This window comes from Copadichromis virginalis, linkage group LG7 (genome assembly GCF_057382275.1).
Source record: "Copadichromis virginalis isolate Kocher_CV1m ecotype Utaka linkage group LG7, C_Virginalis_male_GT1.1, whole genome shotgun sequence".
Classification (NCBI taxonomy): Eukaryota; Metazoa; Chordata; class Actinopteri; order Cichliformes; family Cichlidae; genus Copadichromis; species Copadichromis virginalis.
This window is the reverse complement of record NC_140624.1, coordinates 12961821-12977707: the sequence shown is the minus strand read 5'-3', so window position 1 is coordinate 12977707 and position 15887 is coordinate 12961821. Positions and strand designations below refer to the sequence as shown.

Genomic DNA, 15887 nt, shown 5'->3' with positions numbered 1-15887 from the left:
AATAAAGCAGAGATATTTACCAGAAATCATATGAGTCTAAAATCGTAATTTCTTTTGACACCAGTGTCTTCTGACCTTTTGACTCTTTGATAGCAACAAGAACAAACACAAACCGGAAAACATTCGATTTAATTTTAAATATGCTGCAATTACATTCTGGAGTCTTGCCGCTGCTACATTTTAGCAAGTCATGTTCTAAAACTACCATTGGTAGACTGCAAACAGAAAGGGACAAAGTCAATGCATTACACTCCAAATACTAAAAGGACTGATTCAAAAGATAAAGCTCAAATAAGTAAAAGCCAGTGAAGTTACACAGTTTACACACAAAAACATGCAGTGACCTTTACTTCTACTGCAGTTTAAGTATTTCTTGACAGAATACTGCTGATGAAAAATAAAGTTTAAAACGTACGTGAGCTGCGGGAGTAGTTCTCATAGTAGAATAGTAGTAGCAGTAGTAATAGCAGTTGAAGTACAAGGTCAATTATATTCTTTCTTTCAAGTACATGACAGATTTAAAAAAAAAAAAAAAAAAAATACAATGTGTTAGCCGTATATATAGTGCAAAAAATAAGAGGGAACTGCACTACACACATAAAAACTCTGAACATAACCAAACCGGGTTTCAGTTGGTATAAGCGGGGCCTTCCAACCACAATGCTTTCCACAGAGCAAATAATGCCAACGTTTCAATCTCAATGACCTTTATAAAGAATTTGGACAACAGCTTTTTGGAAAAAAAAACCAAAAAAAAAAACCAAACAGGTAAAACACACAAGTTAACTTGGTTAGTGCGTTAAGGTTAGTGTGGTAATAGATTATTTCATCCTCTCACCTATAAATCCTTAATTAATGTTATGGTGAGAAATGCTTTCTCTTTATGCATAGGTGCCCCCTGTAACTAGCAGCTCGTAGGCAGGATCCCGGCTTCTCCGGCACAGCACGACACATGCACACAGCATCCCCAGCATCTAAAGGAAATGCAACACTCAGTTAAAAGTACTCACACATTATAAGGTGGGAAGTCCTGCAACGTATAGCAGCACGTATTATACCAGACTTTAAAATATGTGTTGTTTTCATCATGGAACACTGGCTCGCACTGTGGTCGTTGCCTTTGAATAGCTTGACACTTCTGCTTCTAACGCTTAGAAAAGGTATGCCAAAATCATTTTACATCATAGGCCACATGCAGCCCACATTACAGAAAATGTATTAATTAAAAATTAGGGGCCGGATTTGACCTGGGCCTTACAATTGACACCTTTGACTTACAGCATGGTAAGTGCAAATACGTTTTTACCAGTGAGGAACTGGTTTCTTGGGAATAGGTGGTGTGAAGCTGAAGCCTGTCACCTGCTACTCCATACTAAAAGTAATTTGAAATATAGATACCCAGTTCTGAGTAACCAGCTGTAATATTCAAAATGTTAATATATATTAATAAAATATTAATAAAATATTCATGGTATACCTAATAAGCAATCTTCTTCCTGAGTTAAATACCTGCATGGCAGCAAATGTCAGCGCAGTCCAGATGACATACATCATGATCTCCTGTAGTTTCTTCACAACAAGTGCTTCACAACCCTATAGAAGCATATAATATACATATTTAGATGAATATACAAGAAGAAGCTGTCACGTTAAAAATAAATAAATAAATAAATAAATAAATGTGTATCCAGCATGACAACTTGTGAGGAGATAAGAGATTGTTTACTTCTTGGTAGAGAGCTTCAGGATGAGTAAGAGACCCCGTACAGGTTCCAATGTTAGATTTGCAGCAGCTGATGGGTACGCTGTTGTTTTTTGATTTTTCATACCAGCGTGTGTGCTGCCAGTCTGAGTAATTGTGAATCCCACAACACTGAAGCTAAAGATAAAGAATCAAAAGTAATGTCAATTTCTTGCAAATACACATAAAAAACAAAACAAAACACACCACACACAAAAGAGACAGACAGCTGATAAAGAGAATATGATTTTTATCCTCACCTGTCTCTGAACATAGTCAATGGCGCGGCTCTGGGCGTTGCTATTTGTGCCGTTGTACTCATCATAAACTTTCATAATAGAACTATTAACTTCATTTTCAACCTGGGAAGAGTTTTAAAAAAAAAAAAGGGAAAAAAAAAAAGGTGAGAGCTAAGCATTTGTTGACACATCTTCTTGAACAAATCAACTTTACACCAGAGTCACTTAATAGAATTTTCAGCGGTTGACTGGCTGGGTGTTATCAGAGAGATCTACTGTGCTAAAGGCTCAGAAAAAAACCAAACAAACATGTAGCAAGCTGTATTTGACTTCCTCACCTTTGCTCTGTAAATGTATCCAAGAACCACCACTGCCACTTCTGTCATGAAAACCAACAGGAGAATGACGACAAACTGTGGATTGAATTTCAAGATTAAAGACAAAGGGACAGTTGTCAAAAAGGTTATCTTTGGTCTGGTTTAAGTTACACTCACCCTACCTGTTAATTCATGCTTGGTGTTTTGCATTCAGGGCACTATATAATGAATCGTGAACTACACCTTTAATATTTAGCACACTCTTTAAACTGGTTTACTGACCGATGTAAGTCCACAGTAGCTCTCCCTCACTGTAGCGCAGCATCCAATTAGCCCAATGATGAATAGAAGGGCTCCAACTGCAATGATGATCACCGCTGGGATAAGAGTGTACACATCTTCAAAGAAGTGATCATAATCATCATATGTAATGAAGACATAGGCTCCAACATAGCAAAGGATACCAGCAGCGGCCTGTGGGTGACAAGAAAAAAAAAACCATTACAATAAATAGTATCCATTCAGGTATTATGTTTCAATTTACTCAATTCAGAGTCAAGGGCCTATCTCAGCAGTCACTGGGTAAAAAGCTAACACAGAGAGACAAACAACCATTCACGCTTAACCTAACCCCCTTTAAACTGTATGAGAAAGAGACAGGCGAGAACATGCTAATTCTGCATATAAAGGCCCCAGCCTGGATTTGAACCTAACGCATTCTCGCTGTGAAGCAACCGTGCTGCAGCGATTAGCACAATAAGTGTATTGCCACCGTGGCAACAGACCTTTGCCATAGGGCCGTTTCACATGTGTCTTAGTGCACTAGGTATGAACTCTAATTCTTAAAAACAACATGCTAGGATCGGTTTTACATAACTACTGTACAGTTAATCAGCACTAACTGTCCTCATCCCCAGAGACTATCATGTACAATACAGTGGACCTTAACATTATACTCCAGTACATTTCAAAGAAACATGCTGAGAGTTAGATTTACTTTGTAGCCACGTCCAACAAATAAAATAAAAAGAAATAATACATCTGCTTAAACTTCTGTTAAAGTTCTTAAGTTATGATAACACAGCAATATCTATGTCACACAAGTAAACAAAAAGGTAGCTTCACTTCAGGAAGCAACATAGCAAACAGATCTTTTAATATAAAACGTAATGACACATGGTTCATTTAATATAAGCTCATAGCGGAAACCTAAATATCTCATCAGCAATAGTCACGTTTTTGGGCTGCCTCTTGAAGCTAGCCCGTCACTAGTGAGACAAAGGTCGCAGCAAGCTAAGCAGCTGGCGGCACACAAACACACAGCTAGCTACAGCCGGTTAAATGTGACGCACGTTTAAAACCGACATAAACCTCCAAACTTACCCAAAAAATCAGGTTTAGAAAGACCAACACCGTCTTCGACGATGTGATGCCACACTGCCCCATCGTCAACACGAGTTTTTAAAGCTGTTCGTTTCGGAAAAATAATGCAGGTTTCTAGTCAGACATCTCCCAGCTGGCCCCACCATTCACTCTCCATAACCTTAACAACACACCGTTGGACAGCTGCCTGCGACACAGCGCCCCCAACAGCAGAACTGCGACAACACACCCTGCACAAACACACAAGTTAACCACGCCCCCGAAATGGTGACTGGTGCCTTAAAGCTTACTGTCCGGTTTATCTGACCAGCCTTTAAGCAATATTCTTTTCAAGCCAAGAAGCTATTATTGTGTTACAAATGATAAAAATGTAGCAAATGTTAAAAACCCGACATATCAATTTTATTTATATATAAAGCTGCTAGTTGCCATCTAGTGGTATGACATAAACTCACCGCCACTTTGTTAGGTACACTTCTACACCTGCTCGTTAATGCAAATATGAAATCAGCCTCTATTACATGATAGAGTAACTCTGAACGTGGCATGGTTGTGTAGAGGTGGATCTATACTGTTTTATCTGCCCTTTAAACTGAGTCAGTAATCAGATAGGCAGTCTTTTTTTTCAAACTTGCTGTGCCGACATAATTGTTTGAATCAACATGGATCAGATTTTTCTATCTGCATGTTTCCACAGGACAATGTGCATCCTAAAATGCATGCCCTGTACCGCATTTGCAGACACCTCATGGAAAATACGCCCACTGGCCAATTCATTAGGTACACCTGTTCAACAACTTATTCACGCAAATACTTAATCAACCAATCACATGGCAGCAACTCACACACCACCTGCGGAAGTTCAAACTGAGCATCAGCATGCGAAGAAAGGTGATTAAAGTGACAGGCTGCATGCTCCAGCTGCCTGCCACCTTGCTGCTAGAAAACCTGCATTTTGCCAATGAGGGACAGTACAGGATATTTGTATTTTATTCTGTTCAATTTTATTGTTTGTTGTTTTGGATTAGTCTGAGTATTTCTGTTAGTCTGATCTATTGGGATTTTCACACACAAACCTTTCTTGGGTTAATAGAAAACAGCCAGAAAAAGAGAAAATATGCAGTGATTGAATGAGCTGACAGGGATGCACCAGTAACTTAAACAACCACTTGTTACAACTAAAGTATGTAGAACAGGACCTGAATATGCAATACATCAGTGACAGAAGACCGCATAAGTGCCACCTTTGTCAGCTGACAAATCTGAAACAACAGTGTGATGCTATCAAGTAAACACGAGCCAAACTCTTTGAAGAGTGTTTTCAGTATCTTGTTAAATCTAGGCCACAAAGAATTACAAGTCTTGCCGCAAAAGGTGCTAAACACAGTACTAGTAAGGTGCATCTAATACAGTGACTGTTTAATTAAGGGTTGTCAAACTCATTTTAGTTCACAGGCCACAAACTACACATTGTAGTACAACTATTGCACAATAACATATAATCCTCTAAAAGTCTTCTTTATTAATGAGTAAAGAAGTGCAAATACATAAGTAGCATCTAATAAGCTAACCATTTCTGAAACAGTTAACATGTGAAAGTTTTGTACCTTTATAGATCCACTGTCGAGTGTTTTATCTTTATGATTCCTATCATTTGTCTACATTTAAAATGCTTTTATGTTCCCCATTCAATTTTATCTGCCTTGATCTCACCTTATCAATCACTAAATCCATTAATTTTATCTCAGGTCTTCCTCTCTCCTCCACTATCCCTCCTCTGCATATGTCCAAACCATCTCAGCCTTGCCTCTCTAAATTTGTCTCCACACTGCTCAACCTGAGCTGCCATCTTGGTTTCTTGTCTTTTTTGTCAATGCCACCATCTCCAAACCATACATCATAGCAGATTTTACAACCTTCACTTTCACTCTTGCTGCTATCTTCCATCACAAATCACCACTGACACCTGCCTGTGCTCTAATAAGCAGTTTTTCCACTTTAACAAAACCATCCAATGGGCCAAAATTGACCTTCTATCAGGCTGGCTGTTTCCTGAGGGCTCCATGCTTGACATTCCTGGTTTAATTCTCATCCTTGACTCTCATACTTAAAACATTTCAAGTGTGGAATTACTAGTCAGGTTATGTGATCTCAAAAACAGAGAAGGAGCAATGTTTAAAATTTAAAAAGATAATTTCTTTCTAAAAAAAATAAAAAATAGAAGTATCTCTAATCAGGTCATTAAAAATATCATGTACCTTTTGTTGTGGCTTTTACACAGAAATTTATTAAATTACAACCATTAGGAATACAGTATATCAGCAGAACATTGTTGTGAGCAAATACTGCAGTAGCTGATGTTTATCTGTTGTTACATCAATTTTTTTGCTTGCATGAAAGTTTAAAGATAAATAAAGATAAGTAAAGTTAAAAACAATGAAAACTTCTTTGTTTCCCTGGGAATAAAGTCAGAATAAATAACCACAAAAAGAACCAACTAAACACAGAGTAATAAAATGTCACTGGTCACATTACTTGACTCAGGATTACACAACTGCATTGCTAGATACATTCTTGTTGTAGTTTCAAACTAAGAGAAAATAAACATGCACTGAAAACACAAGGTTTCATATAAGGGAGAAACTGATAAGCCATGCCCAAAGCTCAAGATCACTTTCAAAGTTTAGAAACCACACATTTAGATTATGCACATAGTTCAAATGTTAACATTTTCATTGAATTGGCAACTGTCACTAAAGACACAGAAAACTATCAACACAGTACTGGCAGTAATTTTGCTCTATTTGTGTGCAAATATGTTTTACAGGCACATGATTTGAAAAAGAAGCACAATAACACACGTCTCACTGCTTGCAATAGTTTACTTCGTAGCTGAGGAGAAGCTAAAATCAGCATGTGTGCCAAATATTTTGTCCCAGTGACTGAAGTGCGGTGCAAAGTTTGTATTGGGTTTCTGATGGTGCACATCATGTTTGCTGGGCCCTCCGTAGATGCCAAATGGTATCAGACGAGATGTGGACCAGGGGAAATCATAGCCGCAGTGATCTTCTATAGAAACATACACATGCAACACCATGAAGGCCCATGTAGTGAACAGGTGACATCTCAGGATCACAGGATTCAGGGTGGTCCAGAAGCCCACTGTAACCAGCTCCCAGCCACCAAGACACTGAGTCGCAAGAGCAAAGGGAGACGAGTAATTGTGATGGATGGCGTGGAAGGTGACATACAGCCAGCGGATCCTGTGATGGAGCAGGTGCCAAATGAAGTACTGCAAGTCAAAAAGCAGGAGGTTGCCTATCGCCCCGGCGATCAGCTCCAGTAGGAACGGAGCCTGGTCTGGCAGGTCGGCGGGTGGCCTCCACGCCTACTGGGCCACAGATGCTGGAAGCACAAGAAACACATGGTTGTACAAGGTGACACCTGCACAGTGCAGCAATGCAGAGGCCGTTGGTCGACGGCTCGGCTGTATCTTGAATTGCTGAACCCACGGCCATTTATCCCCCATTATGTCACAAAGAAGGAAAGGGATGCAGAAGACAAAGTATGAAGAGACAGTCAGCACAATGGGGAAGAGCGGAGATCGCAAATAGTCTGTGTAGTTGAGCCTCAGGCTGTCCCACAGAGGCTGCAGCAAAGACTTTTCTCTTGACCAACTCATCCAAATATCTACACTGGTTTCTACAAGATCCATGATGAATTAAAAAAGAAAAAAAAAAACACAGTGAAGGTGTCTGAGGAATGAAGGTGCTTCAGCCAGAAACAGCAGCTTTGGCAAACACTTTTTCCATGTGTGTGTCGGCTTAGGCTTTTCTTTCTGTGTGGTATCAAGTGGCAGCCAGGTACAATAAATTATTTATACACCCTGTGCAACAGGTAACTTATAGCTCTCCACACAGGAACTGTTGACATATAGGTGATTATTCTGTCTTCTGTTTATGCTGCATCTCCTGTTTGGTTGGTGTATTTTTTCATTTTCACTTATATAAAATAAATACTGTGACGTCTTGCACAGGTCTAGCCATAAAAACAGATGAGTTAAAGAAGAGACATATAGGACAAAAGAGAATGGGAATTTTTTTTTTTAAATCTGAAAAACCATAGAAACAACTATCAGGTCTTTACAGGAAAATAAATATATTTAAAATTAAATACAAGGTCATACGTATTTAAAGCAGTTCATACTGTAGAAGGCAGAAGAGGAAGATAGCCTCACCACAAAGTCCATTTACTTATCAGATGCTTTCCTTCATAACAAAGGATGTTACCAGCGGATGATGTTTTCACTGTACAGCTGTTTTGGATTTCATTTTTAGCCACTCAGTTCAGGATTATCCATGCTAGCTTTGTTCTCCTGTGCTCAAAGGCTCCAGAACAGCTACTGACAATTTTTTTCAAGTTTATTTTTGTTTCCTTTGATTTTATTTAATTCGTTCTACCTAGAAATATTTTATTTACCGTCCCTGGCACCAGTTTTTATATGTGCATATTATTTTGGAGCCTATATGTATTATTCGAATACGTTTCGAGGAATAATAGTATTAAAAGCCTTTTTGTCGCATATTATGACGCATAACTCTTGCGCTGATGTTTTTACAGTCCACGGTTAAGACGTTTTATAGCACGTATCGCTGACCGTGCAGTCACCTGATATGTAGCAGCCTTAAACGGTTGTTTGAGGGTTTTTTTTTTTAAGACTGGTACTTGTCGTTATCACGCTTGACAAGCTTTTACGAGAAACTCCGTGCATAAACGAGGTAATTTCGTCTTTTTAATTAACTCCTTTATAAAGTAAACATTAGCATGCGTACAGTCGTACGTAAAGTTTAGCTAACTTTGCTAGCTAAATCGTGAGCGTTTGAGTTTTGTATTATCTTCGATGTTGACTAGCTTTTTACTGCTAAGTTAGTAATTATGACAGAGAAATACTGCCCATATGCTATTTATGATATGATATGATATCGCATTAACGGTGGGTGATTTCTAGTTATAGCTGTAAGTGGTGGAGATGGTCAAAAGACACCGGTCAGGTCAAGTGTAACTAATTTCAGCAAAAGCATTTAACTTCGTTGTCATTCTTACGCTCACAGAAAAAATAAATAGGTCAAGTTGACATAAAACTGGTTAAAGTCCATCCCCTGACGCAGTTTGCGATTTACAAATGGACTGCGCATGCTCAGAACTCACCATAGCGTATATGAGCACGTCTTTCATGGCTTGAAAGAGTTTATTTTATTTAAACGAAAGGGCACTGATACTGTAGAATTTGGCAGTGTTCCAATACAAAGTAAAAATAGGCCGGTATCACAAATACTGATACCCATGAAGCCAGCTTATGAAGGGGAGAAACGTGTGTGGATTAATGAAGTTAATGCATATGCTTAATTTGAATGCTTTTTAATGACAAATAAAGATGGGATTTTTGCTTTCCACTGTCAGTTAACACAACAAAACACATTTCACAGCGTTTTGAAACATTTTTTTTCTTTTGAGACCCGGAATGTAAACAAAGTTGCCCGGAAAGGACTTTGTGTCGACTTGTTTTGTTTTTAACGTGCTGTTTAAATAAAATAAAATAAAAAACCTTGAAAATTAACATAAAAGCGTTATTTTAGTCAGATATTTTCACATTTCATGTCTGAGATATTTCTTTCCGGTCAACTCAAGTAATTAACACGTTACAATAGGCCTAATATATTATTTGAATGTCAAAGTAACAATCATGATGACTATTCTCACTCGCATGACTGCAGGACAACAAATCACAGCATAGCAGGGACGAGGGTGCTTGAAAGGAGTGAGTGGTGTTTGCACAAACTATTGATATCAATCCACCCACCTGTAATTCACAGTACTGTATGATCTGTTTCTTGAATTTAATGAAGGCTTGTATTAGTAGAATAGGCCAAGCCTGTCTAAAACTTGTTTTTATTCATCCAGGTATTAATAGCAATGGTGAATAGTGAGGAAGAGAGGATGGAAGAAGGTGGTTTAGAGGGAGTAACTCCAGCACAGCAGCTGTGCCGCTTCTTTTCTCAAGGACGTCATTGCAACTTTGGGAAAAAGTGTAAATTTCTGCATGTAAGAGATGATGGCAAAGCTCATGGGAAGGAAACCGTCAGCACATCCTACCCAGCTGCATCAGTGGGCCACAGGCCATCACCTGTCCGCCGGCCATGCCGCTACTTCATCGCAGGACACTGCACCATGGAAGACAGATGTCGGTTCTGGCATCCACCACAGTTAGCCCTACTGGATGACCAGCCTGTTCCAGGCAATCAGACGAGAGCTGAACAGAGAATTCAACCAGTGCCTCACCCCAGCGTCCTTCAGGAGGTGAAGCTGAGTGACATGACAGAGGATATCGCCAAACAGCTACAAGACACAGAGATCGGTCAGCTGAAGAAGCGTTTTCCCAAAGATCAGCTGATTATTCAGGAACGTAGTGATGGGAAAGTTACTTATTACCGTGCAACTGTAGAGGCCACAGATCCAGACTGGGTAAACACTTCATTTGTTCTTCAAGAGCTTAGTGGGAAAACCCATATACACATCACTTCTCTTAATACAGTACAACTCTGTTTTAATTTGTAAGCAAGTTCTCTCCTTAATTGAGAGCAACACAGAAGACCAGTGATGTCACAGAGTAACAAATACTGAAGTTTGTTTCTATTCATAAGGCAATATGAAAGCTCACACAGTAAATTTTAATTCAGTTGGTAATTGGTGCAAGATAATTCAGGCCCAGTGTTAAACTGAAACACTAAGCTTGAATTGTTGTAATGCGAAAGAGTTAAAGATTTATTTATTTAAGCATGTATATAAATATTTACAGTTGTACTACTTTAAATTGTCTGTAAGCTACCAACTGCTGTAAGACCTAAAAGTCCAGTCTGATCATAATTTAGGCTACAATTCACAATTATTAATGAGCTAACTTTAATACTTTGGTAATATTATTAGGTTGAAAAAATGAACATAGCAGTTCATTGCAGTCTTACCTGGAAATTTATTCTGATGTTGCATTTTAACTTACAGCCTTTTGATCTGAAAGAAATTGACATCATGGTGAGCTTTCCAGACAATTACCCACAAGAGGTAAAGACCGCTGCTTCTTCTTAAACCACAGTTCCTCTAATATTCCACACTAAGAATGATTGTCATGGAAAGAACAGTTTGTCATCATTTTGATATTTATTTATTTTTCTTAGATTTTTACTTTGGATATACCCCTGGACCAGGATCTGCCTTCTGTAATGGCGAGGTAAACGCAGTTGTGGTTCATTTCTATGTGTTTATTGCATTGATAGCTGTTGCAGTCATCTCTACAAAATCTTTTGCTAAATAGGCATGTACAGCAAGCATCGTTGGAGTGGCTTCAAGCCAAGCATGCGACCAATCAGCTCATGGGAAAGGTAGAGCTGCTTTTCAGGCCTTTTCTTCGCTGGCTGGATCGCAGCTTGGAGAGGCTGTTTACTGAAGGAGCCCGGCAGGTGAGATTGAAGTCTAATCATTGTGTTTCAAGCTCAGTATATATATCAAAATGACCTGCAAGATCTCTTTCTCTCTTGCTCTTTTTTTTTTTTGCAGTTGAAAAAAGACATTGATTTAGAAAAAGCTGGACTGCAGTTTATACCCTATCAGGAGCTCCAGGTAACTGTGTCTGAAACATCTGAGCCTGCGTCTGATGCTGCTGCTGCAGACAGAGATGAGGATATTGAAATGACACAGGAGGAAGGGAAGTTGGTGCAGCAGGAGAATCTAGGTGGTGATGAAGGGACAGAGAAAGAGGAGACGAGTCATCTGGTGGAGAACATTAAGATCAGCGACCCTCGCCGAGGCACAGAGGTAAAGCTGCTGGGATTGATGCTGGGAGAGAACACCGCCACTGTAGTCGCCCCGCAAATTACTGTTTCTCTTCAGTGTAACAGGTAATGAAGATAAGAAAGCATCAGACACTGTTTTTTGTTTTGTTTTTTCAGAGTGAGAGCCCATCCACAGTTCTAACATTCTAACTCTGTTTACAGGTGTAAGGTGACTGCAGACCTGACACTCACTGGAAGGACCCCCTGCTCGGCTCAGTGTGAAAACTGTACCACAAGCATAAGTGCAGCATTCAGACCCTGCATGCTTCACCATTACAGTGATATCCTGGGTTACTTGGATCTCCAAAACACTACAGCTGTGGACCTAGTACTTCAGGAGTGTGAACTCACTGTGGGCTGCCTGAGCTGTTCCCAAGAGGGCCCAATGCAGGTGACGAAACATGTTATGCTTAACATACCAGAACAGCTGCGCTGTGAAATTTCATGCAACCGAAAACAAATGTTTTTTTCCATCAGAACCTTGCCTATGGACAAACAAAGGAGTTCAATTGTGAAAACTGCCACACCAAACTCAGCATCCTGGCTGAGAGCACTAAATTTCACTACATTCAGCCTCGCACCAATAAAACAGGTCAGAGCTCATCTACATATGACATCATTACAATATAAGGATATGTCAACAGTTTAAAAAACGAAAGCTACTCGATTAAGCATGAGCATTTATAGATACTGAAATAAACTTACGCCTCATCAGACCACAAGGGCTAAACTACTGTGTCTGTTTTGCTTTCTCATTTTGTGCAGGGTCAAGTGGTGTCAGTTACAAGACATTAAGAGATCCTGCTGTGCAAAAAGGGAAGCCACTGCCAGACAAAGGAACATGCAAACATTTCAAACAAAGCCACCGCTGGCTAAGGTATTGTCCCAGAGGTGGGACCAAGTCATTGTTTTGCAAGTCTCAAGTAAGTCTCAAGTCTTTATCCTCAAGTCTCAAGTAATGTCAGGCAAGTCAGAGTCGAGTCTCAAGTCACTGGTGTAAAAGTCCGAGTCAAGTCACAAGTCTGAAACTTTGAATTTCAAGTCCTTTCGAGTCTTTAAAAAAAAAAAAAACGAAAAAATAATGTTGCAGTTATGCTAAATGTAAATATTAGACCATGTAATTTTAAAATCTGTGTTTTTCTCAACACATGACAAAATAGTGAACTTAGAAAATATACACAAATTGTGAAATTGCACCTCTTTAAAATGCAGCTCAATTAAACCTAGCTCCAAGAATAATTTTCACCGACAGTTCTGAGATACGCTGCATGTTATTCTTGGATGCGGTTGTAGGACCAGCTTTAAAATCGCATGACAAAAATATCATACACATTAAAAAAAACTGTATCACCAACGTAGCCTGGACAACATTTGCTAGTTAGATGAAGTCAGCTATCTCATCGTAGCATATTTATATGCATATTTATAATTATACGGTTCTTGGAGTGAGTGCATACACTCATGAAGTTTAGTAACTTCAGGTCACTGCAACAAGCCCAGGTACAGTTTACCGACGGATGGGTGCAGGACCTTGAAATGCACCGTGTAGAACGAAAGACCATCGTACGTATCATAAGTTTACCAGTCTCACAAATTGTCGTCATAAATACACATTCCTTAACCGTTTATTAATAGGACCTTTGAGCTCAACGGTAATTAATTAGTAGTGGAAATAATTTCTGGTAGCGTTACAGAAATGTAGCAGTGACAACAATATTGTATGCTGTAATCACCGCGCGGATAGGAGGCGGCTGGCTTGACCGCGGCTCACAAATGACGGCTCACTTTACCGCAGTCTGTAATCGCACTGGGCAATTAGTGATACAAAAAACCTGTTTTATCCTGTGAATAAAAGCATATGTTTTTGTCAATGTACCATAATAACAGAAGCGAAACGCAATATTGTGTCAGGACAATTCACTATTTATGCACAATAAATAAAGGAGCATAGCGCGACAATTTCTGTTCAGCGCCAGACTTGCTTGTAACCTATATCACTAATTATGTTATGAAAATGACGTATTAACTACTAAAAAACACTGACCTTCGTGTAAATGCTTGGAGCAGACTAACCTGTGAGCTGGAGTGTTCTGGGACGTTATATTTGGTCTTTGAATGGCTGCAATCCAGGCCATCCGTCGCGTCTTTGTTACTTCGGAAACATGGCTCGAACAATTTCTCTTCAACGACGTAATCCGATAACAACCGATCTCTTTACCCGTCGGCTTCCCGTGGCTGTCATGCGACCGGCTATTGCAGTTAATAATACAACGGCTTCTTGACATTTTTGTGTTTCTTTTTATCGCTGTTTAACTGATTTTAATTGAAAGCCTGCGTGCGCTAGTACCGCTTGCCACGAGTTCCCAGAATCCTTTGCGGTTCTACCCGTGAATGACGTCACATTTTCAATCTCTATATAATATGCATGTTAAATTTTATATTTGGGGTAAAATATCAAGTCTTTTCAAGTAAACCGGTTCAAGTCCAATTCAAGTCCCAAGTCAGTGGTGTAAAAGTCCAAGTCAAGTCACAAGTCTTAGAACATTTTTTCAAGTCAAGTCTAAAGTCATAAAATTAATGACTCGAGTCTGACTCGAGTCCAAGTCATGTGACTCGAGTCCACACCTCTGTATTGTCCTCCCTCTGACCTTTCTCTTTCTTATGTGTCTGTACAAGAGGTTTAATAAATGCACGTGGGAGTCGGTGAAAGATTTGTACCCATTTTTTCAGGTTTCCCTGCTGTGGTCGGACCTACCCCTGCGATGTGTGCCATGATGAGAACCAGGACCACCCCATGGAACTCGCCACGCGCATGATTTGTGGTTTCTGTGCTAAAGAACAGGTGGACTATAGATTTGAAATCTTACTTGTCAGTCTGTATATTAGTGTAAACCTTACAGTCTGCTCATTGAAAGTCTAATATAAAGTCTAATAACCAAGGTAAAGTATCAGTGCATGTATAACAGGAAAGGCTCTGTTTGAGTTGCAAATTAATTATTTTTCATTAAAAATGTATTTGCTTACATCTGGGAATATAAATGCATGGTAGATTACGGCTCTAAATGATAACAAAATGTCATCCAAACTGTGTTTGCTCTTGCAGCCATATGGCAATGGAAAGCCATGCGTCAGCTGTGGAGGCATGATGACGAGAGGCACGTACACCAGCCACTGGGAGGGAGGACAGGGGTGTAGAAACAAAGTCAAAATGAGCAGGTACTTAATTACATTAAGGTTCATATCCTGGGAACTAATAATTAAAATTTTATGGGATTAGTTTTTCTTTTTTATTTCTTTCTTTCTTTTTTTTTTTTTTTTTAAAAATCTCTGATTTTAAAAAATTAAGGTTTTATTCTCCTTTCTCTTCAGAAATGATCGACAGAAATATGGCAACTCCAACAAAACGGTTTCGAGGAAGGCAGCCGCTGAGAAGAAGTAGTTGGTGAAGAAGAGCCTCATTGCATTCTTTTATCACAAATCATTACGATACACAAATCATTATTTCAATGAAACTGTCCTTTTCCACAATAAATTCTGTGTTTGAGATCATTTGGTGTCAGAACCGTTAATATTATTACAATGTGGTATTTAAACTCTTAGATCAAATATGATTTCAGTTAGAGGACTTTGTGCTCCTTTAAGCCATAAGGTCAGTTTACAGAACATTAAATTACATTGAAGTGTCCTGGTATTTGCAATATTATATTAGTTAGTGCAGTATTAAATGTTCCTTAAGATTAGAATCTTATTTTCAGAGGTCATCTGGCAAAGAAAGGGCAGCATTAGCAGGATTGACCCAGTGACTTAAAGTGTATGGAGGTCAGTTGGTCTCATTACACAGATTAAACACTAAACTTAACCTAGTTAGTCTAATCTAGCTGACCCTGTTGATCCTCTTGTAACAGCAATCTACAGCCAAAATGCACAGAGGACTGCAAAAGTCTCAAGTCATCCCACATTTTTTTTAAATTTGTACTTTCAAGGAGGCAGACTTTCTTGTAATTTTAAGGTGATATTGGGGAAACAGCTCTCCATACTTTGGACATTCCCCTCTTTTTCATTTAATTTCAGTCCCGTCCATTTACAGAGGAATACATTTTTGAGTTGTTAGTTTTAATTTTTTAAGCAATATTAATATCGACATATGAATCATTCAAATATATAAAAACTACCTTTAAGGGAATTAGATGTCTTTTGGAAAAAGTGTTAGGCACTTTGTTACTAGCAGCCTGTAGCAAAAAACATTTTTTTCTTCCAATTTATTAAATTGGCTCTACCAATAAAAGACAAAGATGACACAGCTAGGCATAAAATTGTATTT

The 15887-nt window shown here is 38.9% G+C and overlaps 3 protein-coding genes across 5 annotated transcripts; 1 reads left to right on the top strand and 2 right to left on the bottom strand.

Annotated features, from left to right (window-relative positions):
• Nucleotides 1–110: 110 nt before the first annotated feature.
• On the bottom strand, nucleotides 111–3897 carry tspan3a (tetraspanin 3a). Its single transcript, XM_085461821.1, has 7 exons — nucleotides 3681–3897; nucleotides 2580–2771; nucleotides 2319–2393; nucleotides 2002–2103; nucleotides 1727–1879; nucleotides 1510–1593; nucleotides 111–974 (listed from the first exon to the last, which is right to left on the bottom strand). Exons 1-7 carry the CDS (start codon nucleotides 3741–3743, stop codon nucleotides 882–884), a joined length of 762 nt encoding a protein of 253 aa, XP_085317947.1. The 5' UTR covers nucleotides 3744–3897; the 3' UTR covers nucleotides 111–881.
• A 2053-nt stretch (nucleotides 3898–5950) lies between these two features.
• ch25hl1.2 (cholesterol 25-hydroxylase like 1, tandem duplicate 2) lies at nucleotides 5951–8230 on the bottom strand. Its single transcript, XM_085461816.1, is given in 1 exon segment — nucleotides 5951–8230. A coding segment is annotated over 1 exon segment (834 nt). The 5' UTR covers nucleotides 7396–8230; the 3' UTR covers nucleotides 5951–6561.
• Nucleotides 8231–8319: 89 nt separating this feature from the next.
• Nucleotides 8320–15115, top strand: LOC146704575 (uncharacterized). 3 transcript variants are annotated; one of them, XM_085461813.1, is made up of 13 exons: nucleotides 8397–8458; nucleotides 9455–9498; nucleotides 9642–10202; nucleotides 10740–10799; nucleotides 10913–10965; nucleotides 11050–11194; nucleotides 11292–11632; nucleotides 11729–11957; nucleotides 12044–12158; nucleotides 12332–12443; nucleotides 14297–14408; nucleotides 14670–14782; nucleotides 14936–15115. In XM_085461813.1, the coding sequence occupies exons 3-13, from the start codon at nucleotides 9654–9656 to the stop codon at nucleotides 15003–15005; spliced, it is 1899 nt and encodes a 632-aa protein (XP_085317939.1). In that variant the 5' UTR covers nucleotides 8397–8458; nucleotides 9455–9498; nucleotides 9642–9653; the 3' UTR covers nucleotides 15006–15115. The 3 variants fall into 3 exon arrangements, with proteins under 3 accessions (XP_085317938.1, XP_085317940.1, XP_085317939.1); XM_085461812.1 differs by lacking the exon at nucleotides 9455–9498 and having other exon boundaries at nucleotides 8320–8458; XM_085461814.1 differs by lacking the exons at nucleotides 9455–9498; nucleotides 14670–14782; nucleotides 14936–15115 and having other exon boundaries at nucleotides 8320–8458; nucleotides 12332–12489; nucleotides 14297–14402.
• Nucleotides 15116–15887: the final 772 nt, after the last annotated feature.